Raw genomic sequence first — 17870 nt, forward strand, 5'->3', positions numbered from 1 at the left:
CTTAGTACAGCCTCTGCCCAAAATAGAGCACTCAGTTTTCTTCAGAGCATGCTTACCATTTTTTTTGTAGAGTATCTCTTCAAAGGATTTCTCCATTGCATAAAGAGTGTGTCATCTGTCTAAAGGATTGCATAAATTTAAATCTAATTACAACTGAGGTAGCAGGAAAACTGGAAAAGAAGGCCACCACATTTGATTGAATAGCAGTGCCAACTATCAAATGACCCCTTGCATTGCCTTCCTATGAGACAGAAGTAAACATATGCAGAAGCACAGCTATCATAGTTCACCTCAGTATGTTACTGTTCACTAGTACTTAATCTGTAGGGCATTTTCCCTTTAGTACCCAAATCTGCAGCTGTGCTTAGCACCTTTTTATTGGCTCCAGTTAGGTCACTGGTTTACACCACCCATCTGCTCTGTGTTCTGCTTCTACTAAATAAGCAAGAAAACATATCCTCATTGCACATATGAGAAAACAGGCACAGTTGGCAGTCACCCTAAGGTGATGGCAGCTGTAGGCACAATGTGGCCACCTCTGGAAATGGGATTATTTGCCAAGCATGACACCCCTGCAGTTACTGCTCTACAATGAACATTCTCCTGGCTATTCCACTTCTTCCTTCTATATCTCAGTGTCTTATGCCTCTTGCACAACACCTGGCAGGGTTTCCAAGTGTGAAGGTGTTCCAAAAGGCTCAGCCATTCTTCTGCACACACCAGATCACAGGGTAAGAGAAGCAGCTGGAGGTTCCTCACCACACAACTCTCTCCCCCAGTACAGTACCCCACAGTACCTCTGTTCTGAGAATGGAAACTGAGTGACTCTAAAAGCAGCACTATTCTTAGCAAATCTGCATTTCAGTTTCTTGGTTTCAGAGTACAGATACTGCTTGATTCCTAACTGTTCATTCTGGCACACGCTGGAGGACAGGCATAGTTTCCAGTAGATTGCTGACTCCACTCTCCTAGTCAATAGTATTTCCAACTTTTTCTGTGGAGAGTTTTATGTCTGGCTAAGCCTCTGTGCTATTTATTTAGGAGATAATAATGTAATTTGATTGCAAAACTGCCAGATTCCTTTGCTCGTAATAGCTTGCAGATAATGAGAAATTCTAAGTATCCTTATCACATCTTCACAGTCCACTGTGACCTGCCTTTTGCAATCCCTAATAAATTGAGGATTAAATCTCTTTACACCTGATGACTTTGGCAAGCCTTGATCCAGCAGATACAGATGGAGATTTTTGAAAAAGTATTCCAGGATTACAAGATGTTTGATGGTACATAAACTTTTTATAAAAGTACTTTAAACTGCATGTCTTATATCACTGTATTCCATACAGCTGCTGCCTCAGGTATTCCAGCTGTTCACCTTTTGTTGACAGAACCATAGAATTCCATTCGAAGTGAGGAATCTGTAGAACAGGATGGTACAAACTGACTTTTAACATCGGTATAAACCACATACCATATAAGAACAAATAAAAGGCTTTCTGATATCTGTTCTTCACTTGAAGATACATACCACTTGATACTTCAAAAGCCTGGCTTACTCTAATACTGAAAAGATCCATTTCTTATTGCAAGATTCTTCTTTATCTAATTACAGTCAGTCTGCTTCCAAAAAGCAGCATAGTTGCAGAGACATAAAACACATATCCACACAACACAGGCTGTGTCAACTCCATTGCACACTCCCCTCTTTTAAAACCCAAACTGAGAGAAAAATCACAGGGTATTGTACTTTTTAATGCTAATGTATCAGACTGGAATGGTGTATCAGTAGATACATGAGAAAGGTTGATGATTCTGTTTAAAAAAAACCTAACCAACAAAATTTAATCTTAAAGAAGAATTCTAGCTAAAATTAGGTTAGGTGAGTAATTAAATATATAGGAGCCTCCACATTAATGAGTCTCCATTTCCCAAATGTTTCAGTGCTGGTGGTGAATTATCTCTGGCCTCTAGTGTTCCCTGTCACAGCACTATCACTGCAGCAGACAAACAGCATCCATATCCTATCTGGCAGCTGCCAAAATTGTCTTACTACTCAAAGAGGGTATACTCAATCTTTTTCTACCATAGAAATTGTCAGCGAAATTGAGCTGAAGCTCTCATTTCACTTTTTCTCCTTTACTCAGGCTACAAGGAGATTGCTAGTTTGCCTGCAATAAGGTCAGACTGGGACCTTTTGACTACAGTTTTTCTTCACCTTCTTTCAGAGAAGGTGTGAGTTCTATGAAGTCCTTACACCATTTAGAGAACAGCTTAGAATTTCCCCCCTAAATACAAGAATTGCTTTCTCCCAGTAGGTGCTTTTAATGATAAAACCATCTCTAAATCTGTTGCATGGGAAATGGATCATTTTGCAATGCTGATACAATGCAGAAAGGACACGAAGTGTTGCTGACTGCTCACCTGAACTACTCGGTACCCCAGTATCTCCAGGTGTCGCTTTTTCACTGCAGGTTCTCCTTTCAGATGACGTGAATAATCTTTGCTAAAAGCTTTTGAATTAAGAAATTCCAAAGCAACTCTGCAAACAGTAAAAATGTGCATTTACTTTCAGATCCTACCTGAATAGCAAGAAGTGATAGTTCAGTATTTATTGATAGTTGCAGCAAGACTAGATAAACCTGACAATTCTCAGAAAATAAAAATTAAACAACTCCCTGGAAACAGACAAAACATTTTCCTCCTATTTATCTAGAGATACTTGAATTCAGAAAAAGCAATTTCTCCCTGCATCTGTTTTTATTCCAATGGTAAAAACAACTAACCAGCATTTTCAAGGCTTACATTTGAAGAGGTGGGAGGAAAACAGTATTCCAGTCTCATGAAACACATTTCAAGAACCTGTACTGTGTTTGGCTGGGATGGAGGTACTTTTCTTCATACCAGTTCTTATGGTGCTGTGACCAGAACTTGTGACCAGAACTGTTAATAACACACCAATATCTTGGCTACTGCTGAAAAGTGCTTGCACAGCATCAAGGCCTTCCCTGTTTCTCCCGCTCCACTCACAGTGCATACAGGCTCATTGACAAGAGCTTGGGAAAGGACGCAGCTGGGAGGGAACCTCAGCTGCCTAAGGTGCTATTTTCACACCACACATCATGCTCAGCAGTAAAGCAGAGGGGACTTTAGCCACTGCTATAGCACAGGTCTGCTGTAGGTGAATGGCTGCATGGCCATTGATTGCTTTGTTTTCCCCTCCCCCCTTTTTTTTCCCAGCATTTATTTAACTGTCTTAATTGCAACCCAGGAGTTTTCTTCCTTGCTGTTATGCTCCACGTTCTCTCCCCTATCACACTGCAGGGACATGAGCCATGCCATGCAAATGGGAGGCAGCAGCTGCTGCTAACCCACCACATTCCAGAAGGCTAAATCTTATTAGACTTTGGAAAAAGGAACAGAACATTAGGACATGAGCATCAAAAACCTGGTCTAAACTGGATGTAAGCTTGGAAGAGCTAATATACAAGAATTCAGTATACTGACCTTTGAGCTCCTGGTGGCAGAGCCTTTCTCCTTTCATCCTTCATGTCATGTCTCAAGTGTATTCCCTCCACACCATTCAAAGCTACATTCTGAGCCATATAGGAAAGAGGCTTTTTATTTACATCCAGGACACACTCAAAATCTGCCAGAAAACAAAACGAACCTGTTCACTGACAAAATAAAAAAAAATTTGACCTGTACGGTGTTGACTTCTAGAAAAACTGATAGCCATAATTAGAGATACCCAACATTATTTATACTGTAAAGAACTTTTTAGAAACTGTATTTTATACAACAATTTCTTCTTTGCAGTATCTTGTGTTATCTTGGGATAACCAGTAGCTTCCTAATCTTGGTGATAACAGTGATATAAAAGGACTCCATAACAATTTTTAGGGTATTAACTTCTCACCTATTTTATAGTAGTACGGTGTGACAACAGACATTCTTGAGTAATGGCTCCCTCCTAAGATCACTGTCAGCATTCTGTGAATATGCTGTTGCTGTGGATTTATTCGGCTTGTACCTACAAAGACAAAACAAGGAATTCATACATCAAAACTTCCACAGACAAAATTCTGAACATAGTGTTTTGAGACATTGTATTTTTGACAGCCAGGCTACTGAATTAAATATTTTCCACAGATCCCAAGTGTTATTCCATCATAATTCAGAAACAAAGTGATCATATTTTAGCTAGAAAGTGGCAGGTGCATGCTATTAAGTAAATTTCAAATCCAGACTTTACATCCCAGGATTTTTTCATTCACATACTACAAAAACTTAAGTTTTAGGTTTCACCTGGTGGAGTTTGTTTGCTTTTTATTATGTTTAGACATGTATTTACTCACCTTGTGTTTATTATAGCCGTACCACGCTATCTGCCACTTCACTGTCCATTGCAGATTAACACCTTGCTCCATTAAACATCAGTTTTAGAGACAAAGTAGCTAAGTACTATGAATATCAAAGCAGATCTCCCCAGGAGAATTAGTAGAGGAGATACTGTGTTTGCATTAGACGGATTTTCTGAATTGATCACTACTCTGAAAGATCTCAGCTGCTAGACTTGAACACTAGCCTACTTTATCTCTCATCCCTGATTGGTCTTGATTCTTGTGAGGGAGAAGGGAGGATCAAGTTCAAAAGGAGGCAGTAAAAATATTTACCTTGAAAAATGTAAGTCAAAACAGTTTTGTAAGTGAACAGAGAGCAAAATGACCCATCTCCTCCAGTATAACATGATCCTCTTCCTGCCTTTCCATCCTTCATGCCACATACACTGTTTCTGGTATTTAAATTTTAATTTATTTAAATTTTAATTATTCTGCAGAAATATCCCATGTCTGTTACATTAATTCTCACAAGGAAAACCAGTTTTCTCCCACTTGTACTACTAAGTGATTTCACTTTCCAAGAATACATGCTCAGCAGAGAGGGTGTGCCTTCTATTGTGTGCTAGTGTCAGCATGATGGTTTTAGAAGAAACATCTAGTATATTGTTAAAAAAAATGGCTATTATGAGTAACAAGGGCAGTTTTTCCTGTCCTAAATTACGTACTGTTATGAAAGACACGTTGGCAGTATGGCTCATGAAACCAAGGGATGTGAAACTCTGGGCATTCCAGACAGACTGCTCTGTTCAATTTCATGAGGCTCAAGTCAACCCTCTGCTTCACTGTATCAGGCAGGACTGGATTAAAAAAAACAAAACACAGAAATGTGTGAACCAGAATGTGAAAAATCTAACAAATTGAACTAAATGGTAGCCTCTGAATTTTTTACTAGAAATGGAAATATCTGTATACTATGGCATTTATAAAATTCATGTGACAGAATTTTAGAAAGGTTCTCAAAATCCTTGAGAAAATAAATTTAAAAACCACAGTTCTGCTCAACATTAAGAAAAACAGCAAGACAGAAGATAGAAATTGCTTCTATTGTGCAAATTTAATTAAGTAGTTGAGGACAAAATGGCAACAGTACATTGATATGAACAATGTAGAGGTAGAGAGCAATGAAACAGTCAAACACTCGGTCTCTTACTTAGAGAGAAGAGACAGGTAGGATACATTCCTTGCAGACAAGAATCCCACATTATTGCTTTAGCTTTGTGACTATTTCTAGTAATAAACACCACAGTAAGGTAATATTATTTCCAATAAAAATGAAGAATTATTAAATACTGAGTGCAATAAGTTTACTATAAGATTTGTTTTATATTACTTTCTCCCGTCTACAATACAGGCCTGTACTTTTAAAACAAAGAACAGATTTTTGTCCATTCCTTCCCTTTTAGCACTCAAATTAGGACTATATTATATAGAGGATGTCTTTCCCAAAACCAGAATAATTTAAAGAGTAATTCTGTATCTCAAGTCATATGTAAGTCCAAACTGCATTTTATGCCAAATGCTACACAATCAAATTCGTCATAAGCTAGATAGCTACCTTTAAGTTGAGCATCCAGTTTGCTTAGGAAAGAAACATTAAATATCGTTGTTATCAGAACTGGAGGAAAATACCCAGCCATTGCCAAAACATGACCAAGCAGCACCAAGTGATAAGTTTCAAGATGACCTTGAAAAACCAAAGAGAAACCCCTATTAACACATGACGAAGTTGAAAGGATTTGCAGTGCCCTTTCCATGGCCTCTCAAATCATCTGATTTTCTTTCTAATGTACAACACAAATCCATACACATTTCCTCTACAATTTTAACTATTTATTTGTGATGAATCACAAAATGTAGTTCCAAAATGATGATTCCTTGGGGAACACAAGAAATCTATCCAATAACAACACAGTAAATTAATCAGAATTTTCACTTACATTTTATGATGCCAAAAATCCTTTGCTAGTCCCTTATCAACAGTCATTTTTAACGGGTGAAACAAAACCCAAATTGAATATTTGTCATGGTTTAACCCCAGAGTTAAGGGTTAAGAGAATTAGTAGTAACATACTTACCTTTACTTTGCTTAACAAAAGTACCATTCTATTGCCATTTTCATTCAGTAAAAATCTTTGTCTATTGCACTTACTCAAGTTAGAAGTAAGATGTTGGATACAACTCTTAAAGAATTCTTCACTGTCAGGAGGGTCATAATTCAAAGCAGAGAAAAGGAAGAGAATAAAATAGATTTCAGAGGGGGGAATCTGAAAAAAAAAGACATCCTAAATCAAGTCACCGCAAAATACCCTAATACTGTTTTACAGTAAAGAAAAGTTTTATAATTAATTCAGAATTTGGAGATTTAAGAATAGATGAACTATTTTCTGATTTTTTTCTTTAGTCAACTTTTCCTGGAGAAAAAAATAATAATAAAAAAAATGCAGCAATAGTTGAAATTGCAGCCACAACTAAAAATTTATTTCATGTAGGTGATCCAAGTGTTTCTATACACTTAAAGAACCTTTTAAGAAGGTTTTGCATTAAATGTTTGCTTTAAGAAACTCAACTGCAACAGAATAAAACTGAAGATTTATATGAACACCAGATTGAGAATGAGAAAAAAGAGAGTAAGAAAAAAAGAGCAATTTTGACCAAATAGACAGGATATTGGGGAAATCCCCACAACACTGTACTGTCACAAATATCCACCATGTGATGTTACTATTTATAAAGAAGTTTATAAAAAATTAAGATGGTCAAATGTAAAGTTGAATGTAAAGGATTATGTCTAACCTAACACCGAGTGAACAATAAAAAAGAATTGAAAATTAATGATAAGTGCAAATTTATATACATAGAAGTAAAACAGCTTTAAGTGAGCACAAAAAAAAGATAATCTCCAAATCATGTACACTGAAGAAAACTCTTAAAAATGTGTGGATTGTGCTCTGAAATATATCTACTAACCTGTCCTTTCTCACTGAATAACTCACAGTAGACAGAAAGAAAAACTGTGATACCTTGTCTATATTTTCAACAGTCACAGAAGCTATTCTGTCAAATAATGCAGGACAACGGTGGCCTGATTTTATGAGAAAAAAAGACAAGGGTAAAACGTTTGCCCATGTTATTTGATCTATCAAGCGTTGAAACATAGCCAGAGTTTCCTCATTCAGAACTTGTTCAAACCACTTTCCATTCACATATGGAAGTTCTTCCAACAGAAGATTTAAGTTGTTGGCTTTCTGAAGCCTCTGAAATCCACAGTCATTTAGTTTTTGCAGAAGCTTGGCACATAGCTCAGAACTGTTTTGCCAGTGCAACTGGCCATGATGATTCCACTTAGCAAGAGCTGTAGCAATGCAATTCAAATGATGGAGTCTGCATTGAGGCAAAACTGCTGCTGCTTTGTTTATAATCATTTCCTCCACTTGAAAAGAAGGAAGCATGGTCAGAACACGTATTATGGCTGCAGTATCAGCAGGTATTACACTAGATTTTAAATAACTGGAAGAGAGAGAAAGATAAAAAGTCCATCAGTTGTGACAAAGTGCAAATGTTCAAACAAAACAAAAAAAATGCTTGAAACTTCTAATTTAGAAGTCAAAAGCCGCACACCAAATATAAATTAAGAAGAATATTAATGACTTGGCAGAAATCTGCATATCTTTTTTTTCAGTGAGATTAACTTCTTCCTTCTAATTTATTCAAAACTGAAAAAGGGAAAGAAGACAATGAGCAGCTCAGTCAGATGGTGAGGCTCCAACTGATACTGATAAACACAGAAGTCCTTAGTAAGGCCAGAAAGTCCACATTTGCCATCAGTGGGTTTATGGGCCTGATTAATTTCTGTGACTTCTGTCCTAAGGAGCACCAGGTTTTGAGGTGCCTGAGGAACATTAAGACATTATCCAGCAAAAAAAAAAAAACCAAAAAAACAAAAAAAAAACGAAAAAAAACAAAAAAAAAACCCACAAAAAACCAACAAAACCTGCCAAGGCATAACATTCCCATAGAGGCTGAGCAATGAAAGCAAGACCTCTTCTTGGCTACTTTCTGTTGTTCTGTACAAGCCTAAGAACTAACTGATCAGTTCTTCAATCAAAAGAGTACTTCTGTGTCACACTTTCACTTGTCCCAGCCAAGGTGTTCTGTCTCTTTTTCATTACTTCTTCTGTCAAACATCAAATACAATATTATTACCTACCCATCCTATCAAATACCAATCAAAATTTATTGTCATTTCAACATCATTATATTACAGTGGTCAAAAGAAAAAAGGGAAAAATATTTTTAAAAGGTATCATATATATTAGCAGATACTGTTGGGTCTATAGTCAAGACAATATCTGCTTTGCATCCTCTGATTTACCTGTTTTATGGAATAAAATATTTGTAACAGTTTGTTACTTTTCATATTTTATGGGAACAAAACACTAACATCTTAGATCGCTATTTAAAATCTTAAGTAGAGAACTGTTTAAAACTGAAATAGCTACATTTCCCAGAATACACACTTACCCTAATAGTAACATTTTTAGTTTGGCAAACAGCTCCAGATCTTGGCAATGCAACACCACCAAGCACTGCGTTAACTTTACCAACTGTAACACATGGTAGCTATCCAAGTGTTTGTGCAGAACAGAAGACATTCTGAATAAAAAGAGGAAAAGATTACATGGTATTAGGCTAATATAAAAGATACTGCAAACTCCAACATGCCACATGAAAATGGGATGTCCTGTGGTACACACTACCTGTGTGGAGGGTTTCACACCTGCACTCCTCTCCACACCAATTCTGACATTATTCCACTTAAAACAGAGCAGCCTCTCTCCACTCACTGAATTGCTAAATTGCAGTCCTCATCACAACAAATCAGCTGCTTCACACTACTAATTTCTGTTGCAGATTTCACAATCAGTTAAATTTGAAGTGGACCAAGAACATAATAAACTAGAACAGCATCATCAGCTTCAGCACCACTGCACTCACATAACAGTGGTTGCTACAGCTGTGTTGGTCTAAAGCTGCAGAGGGGGATAGATTTGTAGGGAAAGATAATACCTTAAGACCTTCTTTAGACAGTAAGACTCAAGAAGAAAAGGCGTTAATTCACCTGATCTTCCTTTCAGTATCCCTTTTCTGCACTGGACACAAGTATGTCCTTTTTCTTTCAAGTGTCTATTTGATTCATACAACTACCTTCAATAACTGTTCACAACCTGCACTTAACTCTGCTGTACCTCTGACATATCTAATGCTACATCTTCTGTGCCCAAAACATCAGCTTCTTTCCCATTCACTGTATGACAGACACTATCTCTCTCTATAAACAGTTTTCAGTTCAAAACTGCAGAAAATGTGGTCCAAGTTCTTAAAAACACAAACTTTAATAGTCAAAAATAGGACTCAATGACTTTTGAACAAACAATTCACAAAAGTAACAGGATATCCAAGACAGGTCATGTTCTTTACAACTTACTACATTTCATTTGCACTCTCATGAGTTTACAGTAATTGTTAGAGGCTAAGTTTAGTGCAATGGGATCACATATTTGTAAATTAGACAGATACTATATGACAGATTAGATACTATACAACAGTAAATTGGTAAAGGGTGAAATGCCTTTCTTTGAAATTCCTAAATCGCCTCAATTACTCCTGGGTCAAGCTGCAATATTCTAAAATCTGTAATAGCCAAAACTTAGAGTGTATAAGCACTTGTGTGCAAGTGATGCACCCGCTGCTCCTAACTTACTGGATGTCATCATTTTCCACACTAAATGGAAGTTTACCCAGAGAATACAACTTCCTAGGAATATCAAAAAAATTACTTTTTGAGTAGATGAGAATTTCTGCATTTCATTTTCTGCATAGTCTTCAGTATCATCAATACTTGGTGACTGCTAAATTCCTCTGCCATGTGTACTGCAGTTACTAGCAACCTAAAGAGAAAAAGACATATTTTCCAATGAAAAACAGTTTAAAATCTCTGGCAAAGATTGCAGCCATTTTCTTTACCTATGAGGAAAAGAACCAAAGAATACTTCTGGAAGCAAAATTCTCTCAAACTAGAAACTCTTGTTCTGTGGACTTTCCAACTAAACAGTCAGTCTGTCTAGCACAGATAAAGGGGTGATAGTGTGTTGGATCAGTGCACATTGTTCTGATGTTAGAAACCAGCAAGTCCAACAATTCTAGAAGCAGACAAGAAGTAGGGAAGGTAGTCTAAGACACAAAACAATTAATGATCAATCAGCAAGCTACAGATAACAGAATCAAACATGAACTGAACTGGTTCTGTGGTAATTAAAGCTAGTGTTTATCACAAACAATACAAATTTTAAAAAAATTCAGAAAAGTTTTTGGAACCAAATCAGCTATGGCAAAACCAACACAGGCTTGCAGCATGTCCAAATCTCAGAATAAAGGAAATTTTCATGAAGAAAAGTATGAAAATATGACTCATTGTAATTGATACAGGAAATTTTGCCTAGAACTGCAGGCTTTGAGTGACCCATGTGTAATACCACTCCCAAACAGGATTTTGTGGCACAAGAAAAACAAGCAGAGGAAAAAAAAAAAAAAACTGTCATACAATACTATGCTCTAAATAAACGCTGAAGTGCTCCCTGATGATGGTCTTTCATAAAGAATAGGATGTCAGCAATTTGGTATAGGACGAGACTCAGGCTTTTTCAGCTACCGAGAGTCTTAAAAAGGAAAAAGCAACACATACCACTGTATATATTTCTCAGGAGAAAGACAGAAAGGTTTTTACTACTAGCCAATGTGAAAGGAAGGCTGTAGCCTGAGACAGAGCTACATGATGGCCTTGCATAACAGCATTCATGCCCCCCTTGACTGATGGATCTGATGCAATTCCTTAATAAAACATACTGCTTTGACGATGCTTCCATGATGAAATCATTCATTGCTACAACGTTACAACCAGGAAACCTAAGGCTCAGCTCACAGATGGGCTCAGAAATTCCTCCAACACTGGTACATTTTTAATTTCTATGCAAGAATAGGGATATCATAAATAAGACAAAATGATTAATAAACTTACCTTTCTCTAACCTCAGATCCTGCCATAGGCCCAAGAGAAAAAAATAATTTTGCAAATGTTTCAGGATCACAATAATCATCTATAGCTTCAGATAGAAGCTGTTTAGCAATCAAACGGAATTCAGCATTGTCAAAACCCAGCTGCTCATACAGTCCAAAAATATGACTAATACTGTATATATCAAGATGGGAGGCACTTTCAAGGAAAATCTTGTTGCATTTGTCTAGCAATGGATGATATCTCAGTTTAACATTTTGGAGAAACTGCAGTATTCTTCTGGCATAGTTGAAGTGGATGTCACTGTTTTTTTCTAAGAGCTGTTCAGCCTTGTGTATTAATCGATCTCGAAAACTCTCTGTGATCACTTCCGATATGCTGATCATCAAAACTGACAAGATCCTAAAAAATTCAAAAGGTTTTACATTTACACATCAAACATAGTAAGCAATACATTTTAGATTTATTAAATAAAGTATACAAAGAAAGGAATGTTAGCTGAGGTGTTGTTGGCTTCTGTACAAACATAATTTTAAATCTAATGCAGAAAAAATGTATGAGCAAAACCCATTTATCCTACTAAAGTAAAAATTCTGCTTTTGGTGAAATGATTCTGAAATGATTCGAACTTTTCAGACATCTTTTACAGTTACACATAATAAAAGCATTTGCCTAAGGCGAGACCCTGATTTGCTTGATTCATATTTGCAAAATTATCTTTAATGTTCAATAGACACTAAAGAAGCCCACACAATTAACAAGTGACAGAATGGGGAGAAGAGTCATTGTCACTCCTAAAGAAAGGATCCCTTCCTAAGGGAATAAAACTTATGACCATAGAGAAAGTAATTTCAGTGAAGAAATGCAGTCCTATTCAAGGAGTTTCATAAGCAGGCTCCTCACATCTGAAAAAATCAGTGTTGGGACTGCTATATAAAGCAGAAAAAAGAAAGAAAAGCCTTTGCTGTAACAGCCCCAGGGGAACAGGAACAAGAAAAAAATGAGCTTGGTCTTCTTTGACTAGGGCTATGTTTGAAGTAGTTTAAATATGAAGGTAATGTGCTAGACATGCTAGCAAGAGAATTTATTAATTCAACTTGACCAGAAAAACAATGCTCTGAAGATAAATAAACACAATATTGCTTAAAAAACCCTTACTGCTGTTAACAAAGCCATATCATAGTAGAGAAACTATTAATGTCAAGGGAGAAATGCATCTTCTGGTGAGTCAATAGCTGCTAAAGTATCAAAAAGAAGTCCATGTTTATAATCAGTTGATTCTAAATATCTGCTGTATTGTAAGTAGAACAGTGTAAATTAATTAAATCTTTATAACCTAAACAATCAAGCAGTAGTTTTAATAATTTTAATAATCTAGATTGGTTATAAGGAAATTCTTCATAAAGTCATTGGGAAAATGCATTCACTTGTCAACCCACAAGCCCCCAACTGAAGCAAAGCAACCTCCAGTTGGGACAAAGTCTTCAGAAAAGACAGACCAGTAATTGCAACATTTTGCTACTTCTGCTTCTGACAGTTACCTTATATCCTGAATAGAATCCAGTTTCATGTCCACAATATGAGCTACTTGGCCAGTTACGGGACTGAAGTGCCTGTGTTGCTTGTATAAGCACAGAGCAAATTTAGACAGAGCAGGCAAACTAAGCCTGTCAAGACATTAAAGACAATCAGGCAGGATATCTAGCTTTTATTTCTAATCAATAACCAAAGACAAAAATCTATTTAAACAATTATATAAAAACCAAGCTTATAGCCAAATTACAAAACAAGGAAACAAAGTATCTAAGCAAAAAAACTAGGTGTTTATTATTAAAGCATGTTTTGTATATGGAGTTCTACAAGAATTAGTTGTCCTTCACTTAACCAGCCCAAGAAATCTATAAAGAGTATATTCTAAGCAATGATGTCTAATGGATAAAATGAATGTGAGCAATTTATTGCTTTAATATAATTTTGTTTTCAAGCTACACTGTATTTATTTACTTGTCAAGATGCTTCACATATTCAGAAGAGGCAAAATTCTCTGATGTTGGTGACTCGGTTCTGCTATTATCCCAAGATTAAAGAATGAAAACTACAATATTCCCTCTCCAAAAAAAAAAAAAAACCAAATCAAAATAATAAAGCAAAACACAACAACGAAATCCACAGAGGAAAAATGTTTAAATACAAAATGTTTCTAGTAAAATTGAGATAAATATGGTTCTAACAACCATTTAAGACCTGGACAGCAATCACTGAGTTAAAACTGTAAATATGAAAAACTGCAATTGACTTCAAACACATGAATCTACACAGACAATAAATTTCAAAATCTCAAGTTTTGGACCCTGTTGTTGCAGTGTCCGAATCTCTCAAGCATTTGTGTACCAAAGTCTATATGTATAATTTTCAAAACCTTCAAAAATACAACTGACATTTAAAATACTCATATTATGTTTTAAACATAAATACCCTTTGAGAACTCTTACATAACCTCACATGAATCAAATCATGCTTGCAACTCATACCTTTCACAAAGCACGGCAGGACAATACTTGCCTTTCTAATCTTTTCCATGCCTCTGTAACAAGCACTTTTGCTAGAGAAACATGGTGTTCAACATCGAGCCTTCAAAATAAAGACAATACTTCAATAGTTATAAAGAAATAAGACATATGACCTTTCATTATTTATCACAATGTTTTACTTTTCTATCATTCCCTCCATTCAAACTGATTATAAACATTTATGCATGAATAATCAGAATTCATAATTATAAAACATATTTACTGGGACTGCAAAACAGATCCATTCTGCCTGTGCCTCCAGAACTGAGGCACAGAACATTATGCTGTGTCACACAGTCAAGAGCACAGAAGCTGTGTGGCAGGGCAGTCTCACCACAGTCTCCTTATGAGATACCTTTGTAGTCAAAATTATTTCTCGTTTTATTACCAAATCCAAAATGCATTTAATGTTCTTTACCTCAGGATGCTATATAAGATGTCCACTATCACCTCATCTTCCATGTGTTTCACCTTGTTTTCTGCCAAAATGCAAAGGGTAAGAAACTGGGAGTGATTTCTTACATAGTCACTAGTCCTTAAAAGTAAGGGCCTCTTCTTTTGCAATTGCCACAGCATGTTCAATGCAATTCCCACATGCTTTTCAGAAAGTCTGGTCTTGTTCCTTCTAACAAGGCTGAACACTTCATCTTCATGGGTGCAGCCATTTATCTGGTTCAAAAGCAGATCACTACACAGAGTCCGAGCCTGGTAACACCTCAGTGCAAATAAGCAAACCTGCCTCATACAAAGCATTTTGCTATGTCTACCAGCTAGCTTTAAAGTGTCCAGAAAGATTCTTCTTTCAATTTTCACAGTAAACCATGCTGTTACAAGCAAGAACCTCCAGTATTTTAAAAACAGAAGACTATTTTTCTTTGATCCTGTATGGTCACTGTATTAAGAAGAAGCCAATTCTGAGGTACCTGTAATGAGAAAGTATCAAAGCACTTAATTTCAGTGACAACAAAAAAGTGAAAATCAGTGTCTCTACATTATGATGTTCTAAGTAAGCTAAACTTAAGAAGAACCTACAGCCTGGACTCTTCTCATAGAAAATCTCCCAACAACAAACACTGACATGCTCACAAGTACTATGAAGTTAGTCCACTTGGTAAGTTTTCAAATTTAGAAAACTGCCTTTAAAGGGCACACGTGCTATCAATGCTACTACTGAGAAGGAAAAGCTGAAGATTTTCAACATGCCAGCACTGCATGACTATGTGACCTTGCTCTCACTAGGCCATAATCCCAAACTGGAGTCCAGCAACTACCAGAAAATACAACTATTGGTGGGAAAATGAAGTGAGATGGCTTCTAGTTGAGAAGATTGATCACCTTTGTATTATTGATCAACCACATATCATCAGCTGAAACTGCCATTGCACTAAAGAAAAGCAACCTGATTCCAAATTATAATGGAAGCTACAGTCTTATTGAATGAAATTTATTAAGTATTCATATGTTTTCTTAGAATATACCCCAATTTGTACACAGTGCTAACAACTACTTATTCTACAACCTACACAATTGATTCCAAGCTGGAGTACACAAACCACTAATGACAAAAGCCTTAGTACACCAAAGAAGCCTCATCAAATTCCCTCAATTCAGAGATCATGAAAAAGTCTAGAAGGCTTGCTTTAGAAGATATAATCATTAACAACTAAAATTATCAATACCTTCAGCAAACTTGAATGCTCTTCAACTGTAGGCATGATTCCATCAGTGCAACATTATCAAGGCGATGGCAGCAGTACCCACTAGGTCTGTGGAGGAAGAAAAAGCATTATTTGTGCAGCCTGTGCAAGGCACAGAAATCACTCCAGAAAGATGGATATAGGTGATTTCCTTTGACATCTATACAATCCTCTTCTTAAAACAAAAACAAAAGAGCATATTGCACTATACTGTCACTGGAGCAGATACAAGGAAAGTCAAAACAAATGAGTTTTAATTTATGATCTGCTATAATAAGAAACTTTTTCTTTCCTATGCAAAATAAAAGAATACAAAAAAAGGTACAAATTTTTCACATACTGTATATTAAGTACTTTTTATAATAATGATTTGCTTTATAGTCACTTTTCAGATATTGCTTTTATTTTTTTCCACATGGTAGTTGCCTTTAGGAAGACTTTACTTCCTACAGTAGCGGCAAGCTAAGCTGCAAGAAGTCCGTATCAAGTAGATATCTGAAGAAAATATAAAAATCTTCAGGCTCAGTTTCCTGTAAATCCACGTGACACATCCTTTCCTCCTCTCTTGCTGCAAAGGGCCTTGCATCCCCTATCACATTCCTGTGGGGAACCAGGATCTGTAATACAGCTTGCGGGAAGCTTCCAAATATTTCTCTATTCCATTGAACAGATGCAAGTGATTTACCACAGACTTTCATACCATTTTAAATCATAGTAAATTGTAATATATTTCAAGAAGTTTATCAATAGAAAATATTGGATGTTTTCAAACATCCAATTACGTACAGTAAAACCAGGAAATGTATATCCACTTAAAGAACTATTTCTATGTTCTACTTACCATGCAAAACACACACTAGAAGGACAGGAAGGTGTTTAAAATTATTTTTTATCGGTTGAAACACAATAAGCACTTTCAAGGCTTATTACAAAACACAGTGAGCCAAGAAGTCTCCCAAAAATGAGAAAATGTGGATAGTCACCACTCCCCAAGTATTACAACTCTAACAACTGTTAGAGATTTAAGCAACTAAGCCTTAAGAGAGCTCCTTGTGCGGTTCAGGATGTTTCTGCCATGCTGCCAGAGTCCCCTCAGTTCCCGTGAGCACAGCCACGGCAATACAACGCCCCTGTCCCCAGGTACCAGCGCTAGCGCCGCACCGCCGGCGCTGCTGCGGCTTCCCGCGGAGAGCCCGCCCGCTCCCAGCTGCGCCGCCCGCTCCGTCACCGCGGGCACGTCTGCCCCAGCAGCGCCCCAGAAGGAGCGCGGGAAGGGACCGAGCCGCCGCAGGAGGGGCGCGACCCGCGCCGCCACACTCGATTCCCACCCTCGCGGGGCCGCGGGCACCTCTGAGGGGCGGCACCTCTGCCGGGAGGGCGGCAGGCACCGGGCGGACGGCAGGCACCGGGAGGACGGGCACGGCCGAACTGCCGGCCGGCGAGGGGCGGTAGCGGCTGCCAGCGCTGCCTTCAGCGAGGGCTCTTCACACGGCAAACTCCAGCACCCGGCGGGGTTAAACGAGGAAGCAGAGGAGCCAGAGTCAGCTCCGCAGAACCCGATCCGAGGAGAAGCTCTCTGTTTACCTTTGCACAGGACCCTTCCTGCCTGCGAGCCACAGCCGGACACCGCTGGCTCCAGGGGCGCCCGGCTGTGGCCCCAGCGCTCCATGTACCTCTGCCCTGTCACTCACCGTGCGCATGCCCCGAGGCACAGCATTTCCCATGAAGCGAAGGGAGAAAGGGAAAAGTCCATCCAGTTAAAAAACTGTTAGTTCCCTTTCTAAAGGAAATAAAAATAATAATTAAAAAGGTCGAAGGTTCATACTGACTACTGCATATTAAATAAAGCAACATTTTTATAATTCATTAATTTATAATTCTGAGAGGGGAAAAGTTTTCCCTGCCTAGGAAAAGCACAAAGGGACTGAAGTTCAGAAGGGTAAAGTTGAACAGCTAGGCTTTGTTGTACTGGAATTAATGTTATTTTACTTTAGAGGTTTTTTTTTTATTTTTTTTACTTTGCAACAACAATAAATTTAAAATTAATTCGTTTTGGGAGACAAATCTAATGTATCTTGCAGCAAGTATGTTGCTTGTGTTGAATACGCATAGCTCCAGGTCATCCTTCTGG

The 17870-nt window shown here is 37.5% G+C and overlaps 1 protein-coding gene across 2 annotated transcripts; it reads right to left on the reverse strand.

The window, feature by feature from the left end:
• Positions 1 to 65: 65 nt before the first annotated feature.
• FASTKD1 (FAST kinase domains 1) lies at positions 66 to 17461 on the reverse strand. 2 transcript variants are annotated; one of them, XM_058840586.1, is made up of 16 exons: positions 17324 to 17461; positions 15722 to 15808; positions 14461 to 14965; positions 14035 to 14103; positions 13014 to 13139; positions 11476 to 11874; positions 10238 to 10348; positions 8922 to 9053; positions 7421 to 7907; positions 6550 to 6664; positions 5956 to 6084; positions 5066 to 5197; positions 3917 to 4030; positions 3505 to 3646; positions 2422 to 2539; positions 66 to 1418 (listed from the first exon to the last, which is right to left on the reverse strand). In XM_058840586.1, the coding sequence occupies exons 3-16, from the start codon at positions 14793 to 14795 to the stop codon at positions 1329 to 1331; spliced, it is 2499 nt and encodes an 832-aa protein (XP_058696569.1). In that variant the 5' UTR covers positions 14796 to 14965; positions 15722 to 15808; positions 17324 to 17461; the 3' UTR covers positions 66 to 1328. The 2 variants fall into 2 exon arrangements, with proteins under 2 accessions (XP_058696569.1, XP_058696570.1); XM_058840587.1 differs by lacking the exon at positions 13014 to 13139.
• Between the last annotated feature and the right edge of the window lie 409 nt (positions 17462 to 17870).

The sequence above is a fragment of the Poecile atricapillus genome, chromosome 5, assembly GCF_030490865.1.
Source record: "Poecile atricapillus isolate bPoeAtr1 chromosome 5, bPoeAtr1.hap1, whole genome shotgun sequence".
NCBI lineage: Eukaryota > Metazoa > Chordata > Aves > Passeriformes > Paridae > Poecile > Poecile atricapillus.